Source organism: Polyodon spathula, chromosome 5 (genome assembly GCF_017654505.1).
Source record: "Polyodon spathula isolate WHYD16114869_AA chromosome 5, ASM1765450v1, whole genome shotgun sequence".
Taxonomy (NCBI): Eukaryota; Metazoa; Chordata; class Actinopteri; order Acipenseriformes; family Polyodontidae; genus Polyodon; species Polyodon spathula.
Window position 1 is genome coordinate 32,407,868 of NC_054538.1, and position 12,558 is coordinate 32,420,425.

The 12,558-nt window shown below is 37.0% G+C and overlaps 1 protein-coding gene across 1 annotated transcript in view; it reads right to left on the bottom strand.

Annotated features, from left to right (window-relative positions):
• Positions 1–12,558, bottom strand: part of LOC121315852 (PH-interacting protein-like) — a 100,140-nt gene that overhangs the window by 32,955 nt on the left and 54,627 nt on the right. Inside the window, exons 26-29 of the mRNA XM_041250349.1 lie at positions 7,396–7,520; positions 6,958–7,040; positions 5,448–5,559; positions 3,844–3,905 (exon numbers count right to left, since the gene is read on the bottom strand). Coding sequence (XP_041106283.1) covers positions 3,844–3,905; positions 5,448–5,559; positions 6,958–7,040; positions 7,396–7,520 — 382 coding nt within the window. The remainder of the gene's footprint in view (positions 1–3,843; positions 3,906–5,447; positions 5,560–6,957; positions 7,041–7,395; positions 7,521–12,558) is intronic.

The window sequence follows — 12,558 nt, forward strand, 5'->3', positions numbered from 1 at the left end:
CCACTTTTCCTTTCAAAATTGGTTTTAACAAATTCACATATTGGGCATTACAATAACACGTTCTTATAATGACCTCCTCAAATCGAATTGCACTTCATTACTGGAACACACTAAACAAGACTTTATGTGTTGGTCTGCATTACCTTTAACACTTGTTGGCCGTATTCACTCTGTGATGATGAATACGCTACCCTGTATCACCCCCCATCACCCCCCCCCCCCCCCCAATGTATTCCAGTGTTCAGTCCCAAATCCTTTTTCAATTCAATTGTTCAAATTATATCCTTTTATTTGGAACAAGAAGCCTCCTCATATCTGTAGGTTCTTCTGCAGAGACCAAAACCCTTGGGAGGACTGGCACTGCTCAATTCTATTACTAGTCAGCTAACACTCGTAGCATTGCAAATTGGTTACACTCCTATGGAAGCAGCTTCATGTCAGTCAACATCTCTATCTGCCCTGCTTTGCTCCTTTCCTCTTTCTACCTATCAATTCAGTACTAACCCACTAGTCCGACAGTCACTTAGGACTTGGGCACAGTTCAGAAAGCATTTTGGCTTGCAGTCTATTTCTATACTTTCCCCCATTGATGCTAACAACCTGTTCTCTTCTCTGGGGGACCTGGCCTTTCATATCTGACATGAAAAAAGTCTGTTAAAGATCTAGACGAGATTTTTGCTTTGATTTTTGATCAGCTTTCACAAAAATGTAACCTCCCCAGAACTCATTTTTTCGCCCTTGTCTTTCCACAATTAAATAACTGTGAGAAGCCGACTTGGGTTTAAATTTCTCAGATGAGGATTGAAAACAAATCTTGTCTCAGATCCATTCCTCCTCTGTCTGTGCCAGGCATGGACTGATACAATTTAAAATCTTCCCAGATTTGGATCCAACCTGTGACAGATGTAACCAGGTCCCTGGTCCCATTATTCATATGTTTTCATCTTGTCCTAGGTTTCGTTCCTTTCTGGACCTTTATTTTTTAAACTTTCTCTCAAATTACTGAATCAAAAATTGACCCCTCCCCACTTTGCCCTGTTTAGTGTCATGCCAGAAGATGTCATCTGAACAAACTGCAGTCAGACTCCTTGGCTTTTGTGACCTTGCTTGCCAGATACTTAATCAATTTTAACTGGAAGTGAGCTGCCTCACCCTTCCATGTAGACTGGGTTAGGGATGCCACCCAATTCCTTAAGCTCAAAAAAATGTAATTTACTATTTCAGGGACACACAGAAAAATGTTATAAATCACGGCAACCCTTTTTAACATTTTTTGATCAGCTCCAGCACCCTCTCACTCATCAGCCTTCACCCAGTGTTTTTAAAGACTTAAAATGTGATGCTCACTATTGCTTTTTTTTTCTCTCTCTCTTGGGGGGAGGGGAGGGTTTTTTTTATGTATGTTTTTTTTTTTTTTTTTTTACCACCATTCCCTTTTTCTCCCTTTTTTCTATGATCTCTACATTTCTTCATTTTAATAATTAAAGGCTAACAGAAGAAAAAAAAAGTTTACACTTTCAACATTCAAAGACGGTTGTTGTGAATGTTTAACCTCAACACAGCAATGTTCTTATGGGGTCATTACTTTTTAAAAAGTATATCACATGTTTGCTGAACAGATACACGTGGTGTCTGTTATGTTGATAGTTGGTATGTAACTAATTCTTTGTATGATGTACTACGACAGATTTCAATTTAAAAAAAAAAAAAAAAAAAAAAAAAAATCGTATCAAGTGTTACAATAAACCATCCAAGGTCCAAAAAGAAAACACGAAACTATCCGTAGTCAGTTATTTAAAAAAAAAAAAAAAAAAACAGTTCTGGGGTGTTTTTTTATGATTTCCTGAAAGTGTTATTTTCGGAAAAACACTCAAATACAGCAGAATACAGTAACTTTCGCTTTCTATAAAATAAAAGCGTGTAAAATGTCACTTAAGCAATACATAAATCTTCAACATATTAAATGTAGGTTTAGCGTTAGACTAATACATTTAATGTAACTTAATTGTAGATGTGCACCTTTAGGATTCAGGTAATGCAGAAGTGTAGTCCGGCCATATTAGACAAGCTAACTATAAATGAAGCTCTTCAGTCCGTGGCAGCAGAGATATGTAGACATAAACAAAGGAGGTAGCTGCTTCCGCATCCAGCGCTCAAAGAATATCACGGACATTTGCAGAGCTTTTTGAGATGTTATAGTAATAAAATAATGACTTGGATCACATTATTGAGGAGTTTGGTGATAAAACGAGTGATCAGGAGACAATTTATCAGTATGCATGTCTATAAAGACGTATGTGAAAAATACAGCAAACACTGGGTGGGGCGTTTAGCATTGCAATGCCCTTTAACCGGTTTTACTCAGAAAAAAGACCTGACGTGCCTGACAGGCGCTGAATAAATGGACCGCAAAGGGTTAAACATGTTAAATCATGTTTTATTTTGTGTTTTAAAAATATTTTGTTATTAGACATTAGAAAATTCTACCTAGTTCTGCATGCTGCAATAACATTTCTTCTATTGAATGTAGGCTATTAGTGCATAGGCTATATTGTGGTCATTTTGAGGACTTGTCTTAAGCTCTTTTCACAATAACACTCCTACCTGGGTCCCAACCAGGGTTCTGGCTACCCTTGTCACAATCCCGCGTAGTGTGAAACTACATCCAAGCAACCCACCTCAGGATGTGGGTCCATACACTTAGACCCAGATTGAGCAAGGCAAAATGCACACGGCTGTTCGTAAGCCAACGAAATAGCAAACAGCCACGCCTGCATGACGCTTTCACTTCCGCGAGGAACACTGCTGTTTATTTTATTTAGCCATATCTGTGTTGATTGAGACACATCATGAGTCAGATTGCAACAGGGATGAAGAAACATTTGCTCCACTCAACATTTGGGCCGACAGTTTTAAAGAAAAATAAAAGACTAGAAGAACTCAACATGACAGCTAAATTAGAAAAAACTTTGAGTTGCAATACCGTTTGTTAAACAGACATACAAATTACACTTACAAACTTCATTTTAAATGATGTATTTATTGTTAATGTGTATTACAACATTCTCTTATCTATCGTTATACTGTCAAATATGTTCGATTTACTTATTTATGTAAATGTATACTTACAAAATCCATTTAAAATTATTTACCTTTTGTTAATATATCCGATCTACTTATTCCCCCTGGCTCGATCTACTAATTTTTAATCTGTGATCTTTAGTTGTTTTTGTGCATTTTCATTTGCAAGTGAACTGTGACATTAGGGCCTTATTCTGCAATTTTGAATACTGTTTTAATTCTGGAAACTGGTGTTTTTTTTTTGTTTTTTTTTTTAATCTTTTGCTAAATTGCATTGCCTTTTAGCAGTTCTGTTCATGGGTAACATTATGATTTAATTTTGCTGTTGGGTCATTAATGGGGAATTTTACATACTGCTACAATATGTACAAATTTAAAAGTATGTACTGTATTACAGTCTGCAGTCATCTTTTGGCAAATGACATTCAGAATCCTATCATTCTGAATTAAAATACTTTTGCTGAAAATATAGTACTGTACCAACAAAACCAACTACAGTATATATAATGGAAGCCTACTTATTATAAAAACACAGTCCTTTCAGCTATGTATTTCTGACATTGTATCGTTTTTGTGTTTCTTGAAAAAACGGACATGGGTTGGAACATGCCAAAATGAAATAATCAGATATGCGTTGCACGCGTTTAACCGTTGCTGAAGTCAAAATATTATAGGGTCGGATATGTGAGTGCTGACTGTACGTATAAAAAGCAGACATTTCAAATATACAATTTTTCGACTGGAGTTTAACAAGCTACATACCATCATTGGGAATGATTTCCATATCCCATGGACTCATCTTTTCTGTATCACCATTATCCCAGCTAAAAGGTTGAAAAATATAAAAAATGTTTAATGGTTCCCCTTTAAAATGTAAACAATTGCATACATATACACACACACACACCCCATATATATATCAAATTATAGAACAGAAATTAAAAAAAAAGATTTAAAAATTCAAACAGATATCTGCAGTTCTGTCTGATCAAACTATGCACATATGTGAAAGAATGATACTAGCACCGAAACTGAAAAAAGAAAAACAAAAAAAGAAAAATCGCTGACATTATATTTTGCCATTAACATTTATTAGTTTTTTGTACAATCGATATTATGTAAATAGTAACACAGTGTCCACCTGACTGTCTCATAAGCTAGAAGGAATTGATTTTCTTCCAACATACACCTATGGCCAAAAGTTTTACATCACGCTATAGAATTAACTAATTTTATAAACTGAAAAAATGTGACATTTCAAAATCTAACATGAAATACTGTACTACAATTATCGTTTAATTATCTAAATTATGTTCATATAGTTTGTTTTTTGTTTCAATTATGTCTCAATCCTAAAATTGTAGATAATGCAAAACTTTTGGCCATAGCTGTATGCAATATGGAAATCATATATTAGCAGGGAAGATTACAAAAGGACTAACTTAAATCTAAATGACTGTTAATAAACTTGGGCAGCAGTACAGCATTTCAAAGACATTACCCCTGTCTCTCCAATCTCTCGCAGTGGATTCCCACACTCCTATTACACACACACACATATCCCCTCAAAAGGTTCAGACAGACAAAAAGCCACCTCCATAGATACCTCAATCTATCCCCTAGCGAAGATAACTGTAAACGTGTGAGGCATATGTAGATCTATACGGGCTATTCTATTATATCCCTAGAATAGAAATCCCACAATAAATGTCAATAGCGTGCCAGTTAAGGCATAATATTGACATAAAAGAGCAAAGACATTCAATACCCAAATTTTGAAAAAAAAACTGACTTTCACAACATGTCAAACATGAAATATCTGAATGGCATACACCAACAAATGTTGCCTAATTAACAAAAAGACTTGGCTACAGACATTTCTCAGTACTGCATTCCTTCTAATATTTTTGATTATAGCAATATTGGTCTTAAATATAATAACATGTAAATAGCTGGCGTATTCATTAACCCAAACTATCAACAAATAACATAATTTATTAATTAAAATGTTGCCCTTACTAAACCATCTTATTTTTCCATAAAACACTTATTTTCTGTAACCAATGAGGGAATAATATTTAGATCAGAGAACCGTCATTATCCAGACTGTTGCAAACAAATGGCAAAACAAACCATCTATCATAATTGAATGCAAATTTGGGAGTCAGTGCCAGCATGGATCAACCAGCGACAACTGCAGTATCCACTTCAGAATTGGATGATAACTTGCTACTACTGAAATAAATAAATAAATAAAAGATAAAAACAAAACAAACAAACATTAGGAATTATTCTTACTACAAAGAAATGTGCTGTCTTCACCTAAAACACAATGTATCGAAATGAATAAATGTACTGCTTCTCACCAGACATTGTAACACTGGAATGAGCTATCAGGATACTGAGCTTGAAATGGCTCCCGGCTTTCAATGGTTCCAAACCACCAGGCGTCATCAATCACAGAACGAAAGCGATCACCTACATGTTGATGAAAGACACTGTTAGCGTCAAAAACAAAACCCAGGTTCACATAAATCAAAAGTTTTATTGTAGCCATGTGGAAACTATGGGAACCCAAATGAGGCAGGGTTTCCTGTGACATGATTTGTAGGAGCATGGTAATGGTAAATATTTTCAGAATTCTGATCATTTAATAAAGGGGGCAGGGAGACACAAACCACAGCCCTGTTGGCTTCTCACCCAAAGTACAATTTATATTTACACAATTTACATTGTTACACAACCCAAAGCCAAATATTTCAATCCATTTCCAAAGCTGTCAAACAACAATTACTGCATACTGAGGTTTACAACAATATGTGATTTATGTACCTTGGTCTTGATCTCAAATGGCTTTTAATACAAAGTCATAAATGTTAATATTCAAGGTTAACTTGCTGTGTTGTGCCCCTTTCTGACTCACCACTTAACTCCACTGACTAACAAAATTTCACTGGAAGCTGTGGCAGACTTTAGTTCTTTAATAAAACTACCAAATACCATTTTACATTAATTATGCATTATGCTATTAAGTTCCCTGCTCTAGAGTAAAGTTTGGCCAGCATATTGAATTACAAAGAAAATTGTTTCAAGTTCCTTTTATACAGTCTACCAATTTTGGGAACTGTTGTGGTAAGTCTCTTGTTATTACTATTCTTCCAGTGGTACATTATTCCTGTGTTAATGAAAGAAATCATCAGATTCAAATAGTATGACATCACTGGTGACATACAACCACATCTTTGAATACAAAACTGGGTCAATCTGTATCACGATAAAGTAAATCACCATGCCTTACACTATATGCACACGTGAAAAGTTTAACCCAGACGTATTCAGTTGTGATAAAATTAAGTTTCATCGCAACTGAAAACGTGTTTCTCTAGATATATGCAAGTATGACATAAGGATGGAGATAGATAAATAATGTTCAACCGGATATGCACATCTCTCAGGCTGTCAACTGCTCTATTTACAAAATGCAGTGCTAATTATTACACTGTTTTAAGTGGATTACCATTCATTTGAAAATTGTATTCAGATTTTAGTGGTCTTAAAACTGCACAGTGACCTGAATGCCAGGCAAATTACATCAATTACTTGACAAATACATAAATAAATACATTAATTAATTTATTCATTCATGCATTACATGGAGAATTAAAGTTCAACTATGTCAGCAACACACATTTCCCCTCAAGAGGTTCAGATATAGAAAGCCACCGGCATAAAAAACACAGACCTCAATTTATCCCCTAGTTTTACAGATGTGTAAACTTTTGTGGCATATATAGATCTGTATGTGCTCTTCCATTACATCTAGAAAATAAATCTCACAAAAAAATGCCAATATAATACGATAGTTAAGGCACCTACCTATTCTCCACTGCCTTGTCCTTGCATTTTCAAACTGTTGCCTAAGAACTAGGAAATCAATTACATCTGGCATATCATGGTACCTAAGGATGTTTAAAAAAAAAAAATAATGCATTTAAACCAATTAATACACACACGAAGATACACACAATATACTAACTAATCTCAGTTTTCATTAATTAAATGTACTAGCTATAGTACAATTAGTCCTTTTTAACCCAAATCTACTTATTTGTACAAAGGCTATTATTACTCCTGTCACGCTTCAATTATTTAGTAGTAGCTCGTGCTACACAATTAACTGGAGAGCACTATGCCAACAAATAACTTCCGGATGGTTTCACAGACCCAGATTTGCAGTAAACTTAGGCATTACTTTAGGGAATGGAAAGTAGTCCCAGAATAGTTCTAGGGTCTTATTCTTTAAATTCTACTTACTTCATGGAGAAGGATCCTCCTGTCAGTTTACCAGTATCAGGGTCAAGGAAAGCCAGCTTGAGACAGCACAGTGTGGGCAGTCCCACTTCATATTTGATTCCAACAATCTTCATCAGCTCTTGCTCCTGTTAAGAACAACAAACCAATTCTCTATGTAAAATATATTGTAAGCAGTGTTCGTATTTATTTATTTATTTCTTAAGTTGTGTGCTTACACTTGTATTAGTCTATAGCTGGGTTTGGTGTATTTTGGTAGGGTATAATGCCCATTTTATATTTCATTTATATGTTGTGCTATTGTTTTTGAAATGTGACTCTACAAGCATACTGTATAAGTGTAACTTTGAAGCTGCCTTTAAAAAAAGGACCCATGTTACCTAATGCAGGTTCTCCAATGCTTGAATTATTGTGTTTTTATTCCACATTAAAACGACACACCTTGCATGGCACCGCATTAGAGAAGCCACAAAGTCCACTTTCAGCAACACCTTGAATTTTTATTTATTTATTTTAATAGCAAGCGATTGGATGTCATTGTGAATTGTTGTTTTAATACCAACATTTAACCCATCGCAGCTAAGACAGCTTATAGATTTTTGATTGATTCTACTCCCTATATAGCTTATACATAATAATTAGCAGTATTATACTTGAGAGATGCGCAACTTTTGTAGGCACACATTTACCAGGCTGTCTTGTTGGAGGATCATACCAGCTATTAGTTGGCCATTTGAGGCTGTAAATTACAAGTAGGCTTGCTACTTTTCAACTTTAATCAGTAAAGCTTGTTAAATATCGAATTCCCCAAAAATATGCGTTTGACTGAAATCAATTTATATAGGATAAACGTTGGTAAAACCACTCGCAGCTTTTTATTTATTTTCTTACCAAAAACAATAATTTAGAAATCATCTCTAGTTTGTGTAGTTTTTATACTTGCTGTCTGTCCTGTCTCCATTCCACTCTGAATGGCTAGATGTCAATGTCAGTCAACTCAGTGCTCCCTTAATAGGCTACTGTAGTTTCACTGTCGTCATTTCACCCTGTTCTAACAGATCTCGTTGACTGAAGCAGTGCTAGAATGCTCTCATTCATTTAAATGACTGTCAATCATCAAGACCTGTACTGAATGTGCACTTTCATTTGCCAGCTACAGCGCCTGTCATTCAAAGCGACTACTTTGAAATTGGTGGGTTAAGGTGTAGGTAGGCTTTTGCTATAACTATACAGTGACAGTTACTAGTTTGATTTGAAAATGAGGCACAAGAGGAAAACACTTAATGAATGCTGTGCACAATAACCTGACCAACGGCTGTGCTGAAGCAGGAGAGGGGTGAAGCTCAAATTCTGAATACGTGCAAGTTAGTTCTGTTCAACTATCTAAAGTTTTTTTCTGTGCATATTATTTTTACTCGTAAATGTATGCTATAAAAGTCTGTGTAATACCATTTTACAGTATGTGCTCCATTTTCTATGGTATATTTGAGAATTTTAAAATTTGTGTAGGACCTTTATCGATACAAAAGTATAGACCAAACATTATTTCAATTAGAATGTTGGTAACCATGGTTTCGTTGCATGCTGAATATGATAAAGGGGTTACTAAATGAGAAGCTTTTTTTTTTTTTTTTTTTTGATAAAAACAAACACACACACAAGCATATATATATATATCGATATATATATATACACACACATATATATATATATGTATATATATGTCTATATATATATATATATATATATCTTATATATATAATATATATATATATATATATATAAAAAAGAGAGATTATATAAAATATCATCTTTCAAATATCTGACAAACACATGTGAAAACAATCCAAGAGCTTTTTATTAAATCCACACATACAAACATAGGCACACTGCATGTATTTAAGCAAGTTTCATATTTAACAACTGCCACCTGTTTCACCTCATGGACAACAATTTGCTTGAATCTCTACAGTCTGGTTTCCGGCCACATCACAGTACTGAAACTGCTCTGCTCCGGATTGTGCATGATCGCCTGCTCAATGCTGATGCTGGTGCTCCCTCTGTGCTTTTCCTCCTTGACCGAAAAGCTGCTTTTGACACCAGAGATCATGGCATTCTTGTTGACCGCCTTCAGAAGTATGCTGGCTCTGGAACGTTTCTCTCCTGAATGTCCTCTTACCTATCCGGATGCATGCAGTTTGTTTTCTATGCTGGATGCAGTGGTGTTGCAAACCCAGTTACTTGTGATGTCCCACAAGGATCTAGTCCTGGGCCCCTTCTCTTCAATATCTACATGCTCCCCTTGGGTCACCTCATCCGCCAACACAGCCTCACGTTTCACTCCCATGCTGACGACACCCAGCTCTACTTAACATTCAACCCTGAAAGCCCATCTGCCACGGTCCGGCTCTCGACTTGCATTCAAGACATCGAGGCCTGGATGTCTACCAATTTTCTTCAGCTGAACACTAGCAAATCTGAACTCCTTCCCTCACAGTACGAAGCCTTGGTGTATTTGACAGCAACCTCTCATTTGATGCCCACATCTCCTCCATGGTCAAATCTTCCTTCTACCATCCTCGAAACATCTCCAAAGTCCGTCCCTAGCTTTCCCTCCCAGATGCGGAGATACTTTGTCATGCATTTGTCTCCTCTTGACTACTGCAACTCTATATGGGGGTCTCCCGGCACGCACCATACACCGACTGCAGCTAGTCCAGATTGCCATTGCCAGGATCCTTACCAGATGTTAAAAAAAAAAAAAAAAAAATTATCACACCACCCCCCATCTTGCCCAGCTGCACTGGCTACCTGTAAAGTTCAGGATTATTTTCAAAACTCTCCTGCTCACCTACAATGCCCTTCATCACACAGGTACCGAGTACCTCCTCAACCTGCTGACCCCCTATGTCCCTGCCTGCAAGCTGAGGTCCTCCGACTCTGGCCTGCTTGCTATCCCCAAGCAAAAGTGCACCACACTTAGAGAACGCTCATTCAGATTCATGGCTCCGACTCTTTGGAACTCTCTCCCAGCTTTGGTGCGTGATACTCCAACCGTCGCTCGTGTTAAATCAACTCTCAAGACCCACCTGTACTCTCTTGCTTTCCATGCTCTATTTCATGTATTATGCTACTATCATGTATTATGCAGTTTCCACTGTATTTAATGTACTATTTCATGTATTATGCTACTGTCATGTATTATGCACTTTACACTGTATTTAATGTATAATGCTTTTTTTTTTTTTTTTTTTACTGCATATCATGTATTATGCATTTCTCTGTATTTAAAGCATTATGGATTTTCTTGTTGTTACTCCATCTTGTAAAGCGCTTTGAGATGGTGGTCCACTATGAAAGGTGCTACATAAAATACTGATTGACTGATTCCTTGATAATCTGTATGACAAAAAAGTGCATTATACACTACATAGTATAACTCATCTAGATGCAAAACTGAACCTATTTTAAAATAAATCCTGAACCTAATTAAAAACCATGTTTATGAAGTACATGTCATATCCAGATTAATGGAAAATATATATTTTTATGTTTAGTGTGTAATAATCTGGGGAGTATGTTAGATATGATATTAAAATTATGGTTTAAAGTATTAAACAACAGTCTTGCATTCTCACACAGCAGCTTGTCTGACTCGGCTCTGCCTGCGCTGATGTGGGCACCCCCTATATGCTTTCATGTCCCTGCCTCCCTGTTGACATTCCTGCAGAAACCAAGAGAATAAAGCAGAGTCTAATTCACTGTCTTTAGCGCAGCCCTCTGTGGAGTCAATCTCATCAAGAAAACTTTTGTTTTTCTTTGTCATTTAGCCATTTAGAGAAAGTGCTGTCTGCCATGCTTAATACTATATCTGAAACGTTCACCCAACGTTTGCAAGTCAAATTGCACTACGGGGGAAATGGGAGCCATGACCTTACCATGTTATAACAGATTCTGCACTGTAACAGGTCGCGTTAGAATGGGGTAGCACTGTATAATTTTGGGCTGGTTTCACAGACCCTGATTAAACCTAATCTTGGGCAGCCAAATGTTATTTTAGGTAAGGTAGTTCAAGATTAGTGCTAAAAATCAGGACATTTATGTTTAAGTATTCCCTATTATATTTACTAAAATAAATAAACAGAATTTGAAAACATGTTCAAGCTACTGGGGATAAATCATTCGGTTATTATCACAACCCTGGTTTCCTGAAATAGAACCATTACCTAATGGGTATTTAGCCTAAAGACCCCGATTCGCTGAATAAGATATATCAAAGCTGCACGCGGTGCCTGTGACGCAGTCGTGCCCACCCCCAAGGGCATAAAAAGACTACAGACACAAACATCATTTTTCCTTCAAGACTGCTGCAATCATAGATGCAATGACCTTGAAGGTTAATGGTTACATTTCTATTTCAGGGAACCAGGGTTATGATAACCTAAAGTTCCCTATAAAGTACGAAATGTATGAATACCAAAGCTGTCGCAAGGCAATATTGCAGACCATCTGGAATGCTACAAGGCTAAGCCCAAGATCACCTTACATATTACCATTAGGAACCCCAGTACTAGTAGCTAGGGATAAATTGAGGGAGAAACTCACCTCTGTCTATTTGTAAGGGTTGAACCAGAAACCACTCTAATACTTTAGTTCCAAAATCCAGGGTTCTGTGGATCCACTACCTAAGTCTGTAGAAGCTAGTAAGGCATGGGTAATGGCAGACACCGCTGCACTGCAAACGTCATTGACAGACGCACCCTAGAATAAAGATCTCCTGAATTAATGGGCAGTGAGCGATTCTGGAGGGGACCACATGAAGTGTCAGTTTTTGCTGCAGAGTTGCTACCTCCTGAGATACTACAGTGGTACCCTATGGGTCCGTGACTAGTGTTGCAATCATGGTCTGAAATGGAAGGGGTCCGTGCTTGAATTGCAGTGTGTAGCCAGTCTGAACAGTAGTATGCACCCAGATGTCAATGGTGCACTGACACCAATACTCCAGATGGCTCCCTGAGAAGGGGCCCTGGAACTGAGGCAACAAACCGGTAGGGCCACTGCTCACCTTATGGCTTGGCCTGAGGATCTTGTCTCTGCACCAGGAGGTGGTCTGGCCACAGGCGCAGCTGGCTGTGCTGGTCCCTGAGGCTGCTGGCAATATGCAAC